Below are 12,197 nucleotides of genomic sequence, written 5' to 3' on the forward strand. Positions count from 1 at the left end.
TCTCCTGCAGTTCATTCTCACAATAACTACAATTTCCATAGAATAGCACAATCATTCTCTATGCAGCGCTACAGCTGATGAGGGGACCAGAAAACATTTATCACTGATGTTCAGCAAACAGGAGTGGTTGAATGATGCTATTTGGACCAGCTTTGTGATTAATTTTAAGTACAACAGCATGTCAGATGTGTGAGACTGCACAATGCAAAATATTATCAAAAGGCATTTAACATGACATCAGGATGGATGTAGCTCAGAGTTGAGGACAGGTGACATAGTGCATAAGAACCTTTTTATTTTCAGCACTGAATTGGAAAAAAAAAGTTAAAAAAAACAACAAAACAAAAAAACTCTTTTTACACTCAGTTTCTGCAGACAGGGGACATATTGTTGACACTAGCTAATGTCTTCGAACATTAGAAATTCATCAAAACATTCCAGATGAAAGAAATTTACAAAAAGATTCCCTCATTACCATAAAAATGTGTTACCAAAATCAAATAAAAAAACATTTGCTGGGATGTATTGTCTGGATTTAATACTGTGCAAAATTCATCTGTAATATTGAAATGGCATTCAGTCAGTCAGTGGCAGAGGAGGAATGATGAAAATAATTGATATTCCACAGTCTTAGTGTCCACATTCACATCAAACAGTCCAACAAAAAAACTCAAAGGAAGTTCAGGATTGCAATTACATATCTACAAAATCTAGCTATGTACACTGTACAGAGACGTAAACACATACGTGTGTTCCAAAGAAAAAAGGAGCTGCATGCCCGAGTGGATCAGGCAGATTATAGTACAATACAGTGACGATCTGAAGCAGTCGGATATGCTGTCTGTCCTAGAGGCCATATAGAGACCTGGATAAGGGTTTGACTTCTGTCTGCAGACATGATGAATATGCTACAAGGTAACCAAAAACACTGGAATGCAGTGCTACTAAAAATGTGTCTGGTCTGCATGGCTTTTTGGGAATAATGGTGGGAAACCAGATAAAATGTGAACAATTGGTGCTTCTCAATTATTTTTGCTAAAGATTTATAACTCTGCAGTGGCAGACAAAATGACTGATGCTAAAGGCCCTGGCACACCAAGCCTACAATCGTCCGTCGGTGTCGGCGTGTGTCCTAAACCGCCGGCTCCAGTCTGCCCGTGTCGGAGGCTTTTTGTCTGATTAAGCATGTTGAATCGGCGGCAGAGCCCATCGGTGAGAGACATGACTCTGATTGGCTGTTCAGCATAAGCGAATCAGTGCACGAGAAGAGAAACAGAAGTGAGGAAAGTAAGCCAACAAGTAAAGTCAAGAGGACACACACAGAAGGCTCTTCTCATTTTTCATCCTCATCTCTTCTGATCATATTTTCACAGCGACATGAACATCTAGAATGAAGCTAAGTGGTGAGTGAGAGTGGTGTGAAAATGGTCGGCAAACGCCGCTTTGTTTCATGTACGTATCATAACAACGGCTTGTATATCCGCAGGTCTTTCTAGTTTCCCTTTTTGTATGATGAATACAGACTACCAAAATCTGCTGGTATGGAGAGTTATTTCCTCTCACGCAGGTGCAGAACGTATGTGGTAGTTGGCCGTTTGCTGTAGTCTTTGTGGTGTCTTCCAGTGCAACTTTTGGCCAAGACGAAGGCGACATGAGGCGACGCAACAGTCGGCCTTCGTCACTGCTAGTTCTTTTATGTCAGTTTGGCATGTCTGGGTCTTAAGAGTGGCTGTGGTTGCTAATATATATGTTTAGGATTTCTATATTAACATTACTACTTAACTATCTTGTTATCTGAGGATACATTTTCTCCTGATCACATCTTAATTATGGCAATTTATCCAGTTGTGGATGAGGTATTCAGATTTTTTATTTAAGTAAAAATATGCCAATATAAAAATGCTCCATTACAATTAAAAGCCCACCAAAATGGAGCATAACTTTAATTCAGGCTAAGCACTGACGTCACATTATTGGTTGACATCAGCTGCGTCATTCATGCTTAAAAATAACTGGCTCAGTCATCAGCTACCAGCTTAGTAGTAACATCCAATCACAATGATCAAAGTATACAGTCACAACCTCACACCTCATGCCAACACTGCTGTCTTCATATCAAACCTCTACCTCATTTTTATCCCTCTGCAGTCAAGTCTGAAATTGAGTTGGCTAGGCGCATGTCCTGATCACCTTCAAAAAAATTAGTGTTCAATATTTATCCTAGGATAACAGTCTTTAAAGACTAAATATAAGTACTGTGTCTTATCTGCAGATAAGATAATTAGTTTGTGATCTTGAGATATCAGTCCTTAAAATACATTAGCATTTATTGCAACTCTTGGCTTCAGTACAAAAAAAAAAAGGCTGGAAGGTCAATGACACATTGAACATTTTGGGCGAATGAGATACGATCGCTAAAATGTCATGGCTTGATGGGGGGGCTTGATATTTTTTTTTTTAGAAAGGAGCAAGCACATTCCACATTAAAACAAATAAATGGCTTTTTGAAATGAGGCCAGAACATTGTTTCATACTTATTCACCAGTAAGGTCATACTATTTTACAAAGTCTGTACAAGCTTGGAGCACTACAAAGTTTACAAATCCAACGAAAAAAACAAGAAATGAGGATTTGTGTTTTGTTGTACACAAAGAAGTGGTCCGATGGGCTTCTGTGAAGGAGCAGGAAACCAAACAATCCTTTCACTTACATGATTGTCCCTTCTCTTTGTTCAGATTTTCATCTGTAAACTCCAATCTCTTCTGGATTAGTCTTTCTCATTCACATTCTCTACCCCATTCTTTTCACATTACAAATATCTCCATATTGGAACAGGAAGGACACTTCTGATTGTTCTGCACAGAGTTAATTGTTCATGGTGAAACTCAAAAGAGTTGCATGGGAGGATAGTGCTTAAAACAGGTGAAATGTGTTTTTTAATTTGTGGTTTTAAGGTCCTTGTTGTGGTCTATTGTTGTAGCAGTACCTAGCATTGCTGACAAAGCATTTCTTCCTGTGGTAACATCTGCTTATGCATCTCCTTCCATCTGCTCCTAATCCTCCATTATAAATCCCATAGGACCCTTGTACTGGTCAATCAATCACACCTCAGTCTGTTGCTGTGAGTCAGTGATGATGGTCACCCCTCGACGAAGCTCGTCCATACTGTCAAAGTCGCTGCCATGTTCAGAGTCATCCAGCCCGCACGGGGCTGACATGTCTGAGGCTGATGATGCACCAACAGACAATCGCATATTTAGCGACACAGAGTCATCAGTGTCCCCATTTCCTGGGGTTACCCCACTCATTGAAGTGCTGAAGTCCCCGTGTGGTGCCTCCCCAAGGGGCAGCTGGTGGGGTGGCAGGTATTGGCTCGGGTGGAAGTGTGGCCTGGCATGCTGATGCCCGGTGCTGCCAGAGCTCAGGGTGCTCTCCTTGGAGACCGGCGGGTTGGTGGGCAGCGGCGTGTAGGGCTCAGGATAGTCCTCGCCTGTGGGCAGCGGAGGTGGCAGCTGGTCTTGGCTCAAGAACTCTTCTTCGTGGGGAGGGGGGTAGTCGCTATCAATGTCATAGCCTCCCAGGTAGTAGTCTGACTCCAGTTCACGGGTGCTTCCTCCCAGACGGGGGGCTGAGCCTGCTACGTCGTTGCCAGGAACTGCCTCATAGCCTGGCACCTCTTCAATGTCTGACAGCCTGGTGCTTGGCATCCAGTCTGATGTGTCCCAGTGGTATGCTGGACAGTAGAAGGGGATATGGTTAGTAACAATGTGGACTGAGAAACAAGACAAAAACAAAGTAGTCTCCACGATGTAGAGCTGTGCAGCAGACATGCCTTAGTATGCACCAGGCACGTTAGACTCAGTAACATCAACATTACACAGAGGTGTTGAAGGTCAGGTACATGACAAGGCACAACCTGTACAGAAAACATGTTAGGTCTTTAAGGGTATGTGACATGCACAACAGGAGCCTTTGAGGATCGGGGTCACAGGTGTCACAGCATGCTGAGCTTCATGAAACCTTGAAGCACTCAAGCCATGTAGACGAGCTCAAAAAACACAGCAACATTGGATTCTGGATGTTAGAGGGATACATCAAATATCTGGTTGATTTTCCTATTGGTCAATGTTGCAAAGTGATAAAAAAAAAAAAGCGTCGTCAGTGGGTTGTTGGCTCCGATGCACCTTATTACCGCTTAATAACTCCATGCAAATACTTAAATATGCAGTATGAATACAAAGATGAAGCCTATAATTAATCAGCTTAGTAGCTGTGTCACATTTCACCAACCACAGCAAGACTATCTGCCCTCCACTATCCTTCTAATGTCAACCTATGTCTACGTTCTCCTAAGAAGTGACCTATTGTGGTCCTGCAGATGACTGTTCTCGCTCAAAAGCAAAAGCAGAAGTAGTGTGATATTTTTATTGTGCCAGAAAACCTCAGAGCTAGGAGGTTGTGGTGGAAGGTGCAGCCGTCTGACTGTGACACAGGCGACTGCAGACCACAATCTTACCCTAACTTTATCTCCATAGTTCTAGTTGCCTGATCAACTTCACCGAACAACAACCAGTGGTAGATAAGAAAACAGTCATATGAATCATTTTTGGCTCTTACAATACATTGCTTGTCAAGCAAAACCACGCTGCATTTCTTATTTAGCAGAGCCTTTGGAACAGAAGAAACTGAAGGAGTGGTGGTCCGAAATGGGACCTTGTTGGGGTATGCTAAGTTATTAACTTTGAGCCCTGGAGCCAATTTATTGACATAGCATATATGATGATTCTCATCACAAAGGTTTCATTGACCAAAAGGAAAATGTACCAGAAAACTCTGCGGATTAATTGAACTGAAGGCAAAGTTCCTTTTTGAGCAAATGGTGAGTGAAGCAATGACAAATCAAACAAAAAGACATCCATGCATCAAAGCAGAACACAAACCATGGGAAGACTGAGGCTGTGAAAACGTCATCACGCAACAACTGGTACAGTACCATCACTGGGCTGGAGATAAAAATCCAAACAAAGTGACATGGTGGGATGCAGTAAGGTGAGAGTGGCAGGCAAAAAGTTGTTGGGGAGGGTAGAGTGACTGCCCTGGGCTGCTAATTCAGCACAGCACAATGAGTGGCAAACAAGCTGGTGGGAAAAGGTGGGAAATCACATCAAATCACACATACGTACACAAACCTCCGACTCGGGGAGGGGATGAGCAGAGGAATTTACCAATGACAAGTACAGAAATATGAAAGTAGAGCTGGGTAAACACAGAGGTAAAAAGATGCAGGGGGTAGACAAAATAACTTCAGTCAGGATAGTCTAGCTCAGAGATGAAAAGTGCATTCAAGATTTGATGTTCATGCAGACTATCTGGGGTCAATGCCTGACTGGGCCTGACAGATGGTTGGCAGATGAACTCTCATGATCATCTGGTTGAATATAGTGTTTTGATGCTACTAGGTAGAGGTTGGATGTTGGCTTCCTCACAATAATCGAGCTGAAAGCTTGGTGACTTAGTGACTGCTCCCAGGGTTAGTTGGTGAACTAATGTAGCTTGGGAGCTAACGTCTAATATGCTAGTGCCACACACTATAGCTCTGTAATCTAGCCAGAAAATGTCTACATGTTTGCTATTGGTCAACAGCAGGAATTTACATGTCAAAGTACACCAAATGATCAGTTTCTCAGCAGTTTTAAATACTGGTGTGACTGGGCCATTAGGCCTAATGTAGATTGGAAATGTCTGCATTATGCTCTGGTTGCACTGCTACCAGAGAAGGCTAGTCAAAGCACAACGGGCAACGGCTGTGTTTCACTTGGAGCTGCAGGCATGTTGAGTGGGGACATTCCAGGTTAGAGCTAGTAATGACTGAAGGAGTAGGGGAGAGTCTCCCTGGCTTCACTTTCACTGGGACTAAAGGTGGATCATATTAGGTTGAATGCTAATGACTGTAGCAGCACCTGTCAGCTATAACATATCTGGACATCAACAGTTAAAGTATTTAAATACAGTCAAAGTAATCCAGGAAAGCTAAATGAGCTCCAGAGAGGCTCAATCATCTGAGCTCAAACTGTAGGAGCAAGACAAAAATACTAAAGCTGTGCAGGCAAACCAAAAATACATTTGACACTGACATTTTGTCCAGTTTTTGGTGCTACAGGACACATTTGTTCTTTGAGGCCCATGAATATCCACAGCAGTAATTAGTTTTCAAGATCCCTTGTTAGGGACAAACAGTTTTGGGGCACAAGAAGACAGTTAAGTGGGTCAATACCAAATTGAATTGTTATTGGGACGAGACATCTTGTTCTGGACTAATAGTTGGATAGGCCGACCTACCGGCGTCTTCATCATTAGGCCCCGGTGACAGCATGGAAAAAAAACTGGTACATTGTTTAATATGTCCAGGTGATCAGGCTTCAAATAATAATAAATGATAAAAATAGAAATAAAACAATCTGTTGAACGCCAACTAGGACAACAATCAGGGATATGACATCATTTACAGCATATAGGACTTAAAACATGCTGCTAAGTGGCATACAGCCTAATATGACCCACTTTTTAAGCAGTATTTACTATATTATATACTATATATACAATATAAATATATATATATATATATATATATATATATATATACTATGTAGATATTGTTACTGCACTATTGAAGTTATTTTCATTGGATGATTGGTATTTTGTCTACTCACTGCAGATAGATAGATAGATAGATAGATAGATAGATAGATAGATAGATAGATAGATAGGTAGGTAGGTAGGTATGGGGTAAAGTAGGGGGGTCTGGTAGTCACCTCTGTTGTAGGTTTGACCATGGTCCATAACTGAAACTGTCAGACGGAAGAACAACATAACACAGAGGCCTTTAGCATTGGATCAGACTGTCTGCTGTTCTAACTGCAATCTTACAGGATACATGCTGATATAGATTGGAGATGCTGTGAGAGGCTCTAATCTCTAGTGTCACCCCCCCCCAATTTTACCCAATATAAAACAATGACCGTTTAGCTACCATTCAACAACCACAACTCTCATGTATGTGTCTGTGTGTGTGTGTGTGTGTGTTGTCTCTGTATGTTTGTGAAGTTAATTCATAAAATAGTTGATAAGAATGCAATTTTTGCTCAAGCTCAAAATGTTGAACTTATGGATTTATCTTTGTCTCACTTTGCAAAGAATGAATGCACCTAGAACAGATCTGCATCTGTTCCACTCACATCCTTTCATTGGTTCTTTTATGCATGTGTGGCGTGTCGAACATTTGCTTTACATTCTGAACATCCAATCAGAGAGGTCAGGCACGGTTGGCCGTACAAAGTCTGACCCGGGTCTACATCTGATACTACACTACAGGGTTATACACCCAACCAACCTGTGTTAGCTGTTTCTGGTGTGAGGACCTGTCATCATCTTAATGTGGTTCAAATGATGGTGTTCAAGGTTTAGTCTCCAGTACGGTGGGAGATGCCAAATTAACAAAGAATACTGACAGAAAGGCCCTTTCATGTTGAAGCTTTTCACAAAGAGCAATAAAAGAAAGCGCCTACGTCCCGGTTGGCCAACGGGGAGCCAACAGTCTGCAGGTTTTCTTTTTTTTTTTTTTTTTTAAAGTTATTTTTTTGGGGGCATTTTCCATTTTTATTGACAGGACAGTGGATAGAGTCTTGAAAGGGGGGAGAGAGAGAGTGGATGCGGAAAGGGCCACAGGCCGGATTCGAACCCGGGCCGCCGCGGTCAGGACCAAGCCTTAATACATGGACGCCCGCTCTACCAACTGAGCTAACCCAGGCGCCCAATCTGCAGGTTTTCATTCCAACCAAAGACTCCACTAACTGATCAACACTTCCTGAGGGAGAGGAGTAAACTGGAGGAACTCTTCAGTGAAATGATCAGTTGGAATCAAAACCTACAGATGGTTGTATGGCAGTGGAACGTGGTTAGCCACCACTGCTCTATGGATAAATATACTGAGAGCTAGTGTAAGAAAAGAGGGCTGGACTGACTAACTGGCTGAGAGAAAGGAGAAAGAAATCCTCTGTCAACATATTGGGAGCTAATCTATGTACGGTGCCCAGAAGGGTCCACGTACTGATTCTGTACTGAGTATGTAACACACAGGGAGTGTACTGCATGTAACTGAAGACACCACTACCAGACTGGGATAAGAGAAGAGTGAGAAGAGAGACACAAAGGGGATGAAACATGGTACCGTCACTTTCGATTGTGTCGACTGCATCATTGACCAGTCGAATGACGGTCACTATGGAGGCTTGTGGAGGGAAAAAAGGAGGAGATAAGTTTTGAAATACAGTCATCCAAAGTGAGTCCCCTCACACCTGTGGCATTGCTTATGGCTGACCACTAATGCCAGTCCTGTCTGCAGAGAGAGAGACCTGGTCTGCCTCTGGCACAGTCAGGACTTCTTGCCGATTTTGATGTTTTATTGTTAATATTTTTCATATATATGGTGAAAATTTAGGTTAAAAAAATAAAAATCAGCAAAAACAACAACAACAACAACAACAACAACAACAACAACACTACCACACAAAGAAAATTCATTTCAAAAATGCAAAGGATGCCACGAGACAACAACAAAATATAGAAAGCAAAAAAAGCAACACCACTACTGCTGTCAGACACCAGTCAGACTTTAACAAGCACAGCAATGAAAATGACAACAGTATCAATACGGCTGAGTCAAAATTCATATATTTAATCATTTGATGATTAGGGGTAAAAAAAAGCTGACATTTTTGAATTATGATCATTGTGAAAAGTAAAACAATGAATGTCATGGGTTGCAAATAATATATAGTGAGAACAGGACGATGCAATGAAAATGAGACACAAAACCAAATACACAGCTCCAGCACGACAGCCACGACCACCAACACCACGCTGCCAAGCAGTCACCAGCCCTGAGCTTCTTCAAGGATGCTCACACTGATGCTGGTGTGAAGTCATTAGCACAGTTACACACTTTACAGTTGTGAGAAAACATTTGTGAAACCTTGGGAATGCATTCCTGCTTTATTTTGCAGCAATAATAGCGAATTGATAATACATGCAAACATAAATGTCTGAAGACTCTAGAAGCTGCAATCATCAATTTCATCTTGTGAAGGACGACCAGTAGTGTTATTAACCATTAAAAACTTATTTTTATGATGTCTTTAATAGTTTAAGTGTCGGAGAGAGAAGAGTGTACGAACCCCAACAAAGGTCCTTGGCTACAATTAACCCAATACATTTTGACTTGACCTGAGGAATGACCTACTGATTGTTAACATACTGTTAAGCTGTAATATGTTTGTGACCCGGCAGCCATGTAGAGATCAGTTGAGGAAACACCAAGCATCGCCCACCAGCTGGAGCAAACATTCTCATTTTACAGTTAAACAGTACACTACAAAATGATTCTGAACACATGTGAGGAGAGAAATAGGCATTAATGTAACAGAATATTGATTCAGATTTGATCAGCGCTGCCTAGTTTGATGTTTGGACGGAGTTTGTGAGTGATTGACAGCTGCCTCCGTTGAATGAACAGCCAATAAAAACACTCTCTCTCTGAAATGACCTGTGATTGGTCAAAGTCTCCCATCACGGCTTAGATGTTCTAAAGCCTGAAAACAGAGCCATGAGGAGGAGCAGAAGTCTAGTTTTCTCTCAGAACACTTCAATTACAATATGCTTAAAGGTCATTATGGAGGTTTTAGCCCAATGATGCCAGAAACATTCTGCCTACTGAAGCTTTGAGCCTCAGTTCTACTTTCCGTGAGGACGGTCGCTCAGACATGAGCTGACGCGGAATCGTGATGAGGAAACGTTTGGATCTTTAATACTCCTTTCTCCTGTAGCAAACCAACACTCTCAAAGCTCCTCAAAGTTCTCCATTCTCTCTGCCCATCCGATAGTTATGAAATCAATTCATGATGTGCACAGACAGACAAAAAGCCGCCACACGGGACCCTGCTGAGGGCCGTGTCCGAGCTTTACTCTCCTGCACATACATCCATGTACACATGTATGTATCCATATACACATGTATGTATCCATATACACATGTACATACTGTATGTATGTACATGTGTACATGTATGACCACTGCTGCTGAAGCAGATTGAGTGATTCTTCCAGGGCTTCTATGTGGCCTCCTGTTCTAGTTTGAAGTACATGACTCCACTTAGCTTCTTATTCAGATGTACTGTAGATGTTCTCAGACTAGAATGCAACTGCTAGAGCAATCTTTTCAGTGAAAACATGAAAAATAGTATATTGAGTCTTACTGGTTTATTCAGATCTTGGGATTAACTAATGCAGCATTTTAGAGGCACTGTTTTCTCACAAATGTATCACAGCCAAGAGTGAAGCATAACACAGCATGGATATTAATGAGTCCACTTTTCAAACAGAAGACAGAGACACCCAGTGGAACCAAATAATAGACAAGCAAACAAACATTTTAAAATAGCCACATCTGAAAGAAGTGAAATGCTAAGAAACAGAGGTATTGTGAGAGAGCTGAACACAGGGTGTAAGGGGGGGGTCTTACCGTTATCATCACAGGAGTCAGACTGGAAGGAGCTCAGTGATTGGACCTCTGAGTTACTGCCTTTGTTGCTCCCTGAGAAACATGTTACTTCTTCTGCCATGTCCACCATCTTACCTGCAGGGAGAGGTCAGGGGTCAGGGGTCAGGGGTCAGGAGGGTCACATGGCAAAATAGACACAAAAGTAGAAAGACTGCCTTTTGATGGGCTAAAACTATGACTGTGTACGATATGAAAAACTGTATTTATGCATGCTCGGCATTCTATACCAAAGATATATGCAGTATATATATATATATATACTGGAAAAACAAAGTTCGGAAACTTGTGTTTATGTGCTAATGGTCATTGTATTTTACATCGTTGGAAAGCCTGTTTATTTACCTTCACAATGATGTCCAACTTGTAAGGATCATGCATTTGTGGGATGAGCAGCACAGCTGATTATGTGGGTAGCGCCCAAGAAAAATGTTCCAAAATGCTCTGCCAATGGTAAACAGTGTATTCTCATAAGGCTACCAGGAAGCCTGCAATGACTGCCCTTCACCGTCAGGCCCGTTGGCGCTGGTGTCGACAACACAGACAATGGAACCTGAACATGTGGGGGAATGTCATGTTCAGTGATGAGTCCAGGTTCTGTCTGCCAAAGTTGGATGGCAGGGTCAAAGTATGGAGACGACGTGGAGAACGCTATGCTGATTGGTGCACCGATGAAGTAACAGCTTTTGGTGGGGGCAGTGTCATGGTGTGGGGCGGCATCTTCCTCACTGGCAAAACAAGGCTTGTCATCATTGAAGTCCATCTCAATGCAGAGAGATATCGGGATGAGATTCTGCAGCCAGTGGCAATCCCATATCTCCACAATCTGGGACCTAACTTCATCCTCCAAGATGACAACGCTCGCCCCCACAGAGCCAGGGTTATCACAGACTACCTCCACAATGTGGGAGCAGAGAGAATGGAACGGCCTGCCAAGAGTCCAGACCTCAACCCAATTCAACACTTGTAGAATCAGCTTGGGCGTGCTGTACGTGTTAGAGTGACCAACACAACCACGCTGGCTGACCTGCAAGGAATCCTGGTTGAGGAATGGAACGCCATCCCACAGCAACATGTGACCAGGTTGGTGACCAGCATGAGGAGGAGGTGCCAGGCTGTTGTGGCTGCTTATGGATCTTCCACCGCTACTGAGGCTCCTGACGGTGTATTAAATGAATAAAGTGTCAAATTGCCAATATGTCATGTTTGTTCCTTGTTACTGATAGAGAGTTCAATCATCCAATCCACCAAACAACTCAAAACAAGAGTCAACACCAACAGGAGAATACACTGTTTACCATTGGCAGAGCATTTTGGCAAATTTTTCTTGGTCGCTACCCACATAATCAGCTGTGCTGCTCATCCCACAAATGCATGATCCTTACAAGTTGGACATCATTACGAAGGTAAATAAACAGGCTTTCAAACGATGTAAAATACAATGACCATTAGCATTGTAACAACAGAGAAATAATCAACCAAACACAAGTTTCCAAACTTTGTTTTTCCAGTTTATATATACTGTATATATCTTGCATTTATATTTAACACACTTAATAGATCCAACAACTTCTCACTGTTTTGA

The 12,197-nt window shown here is 42.2% G+C and overlaps 1 protein-coding gene across 5 annotated transcripts in view; it reads right to left on the reverse strand.

Moving 5' to 3' along the window:
• Nucleotides 1–2,563: 2,563 nt before the first annotated feature.
• fat3a (FAT atypical cadherin 3a) overlaps nt 2,564–12,197 on the reverse strand; it is a 242,315-nt gene continuing 232,681 nt past the window's right edge. For 2 of the 5 annotated variants that reach the window (XM_037774472.1, XM_037774471.1), the window contains 4 exons: nt 10,577–10,690; nt 8,228–8,287; nt 6,813–6,848; nt 2,564–3,733 (listed from right to left, as the gene is read on the reverse strand). In XM_037774472.1, the coding sequence (XP_037630400.1) occupies nt 3,102–3,733; nt 6,813–6,848; nt 8,228–8,287; nt 10,577–10,690 (842 nt within the window). In that variant the 3' untranslated portion in view covers nt 2,564–3,101. Of the gene's footprint in view, nt 3,734–4,940; nt 5,004–6,812; nt 6,849–8,227; nt 8,288–10,576; nt 10,691–12,197 lie in introns of all 5 variants that reach the window. The other 3 variants (XM_037774476.1, XM_037774473.1, XR_005207505.1) reach the window with 2 other exon arrangements.

Source organism: Sebastes umbrosus, chromosome 7, assembly GCF_015220745.1.
Source record: "Sebastes umbrosus isolate fSebUmb1 chromosome 7, fSebUmb1.pri, whole genome shotgun sequence".
NCBI lineage: Eukaryota > Metazoa > Chordata > Actinopteri > Perciformes > Sebastidae > Sebastes > Sebastes umbrosus.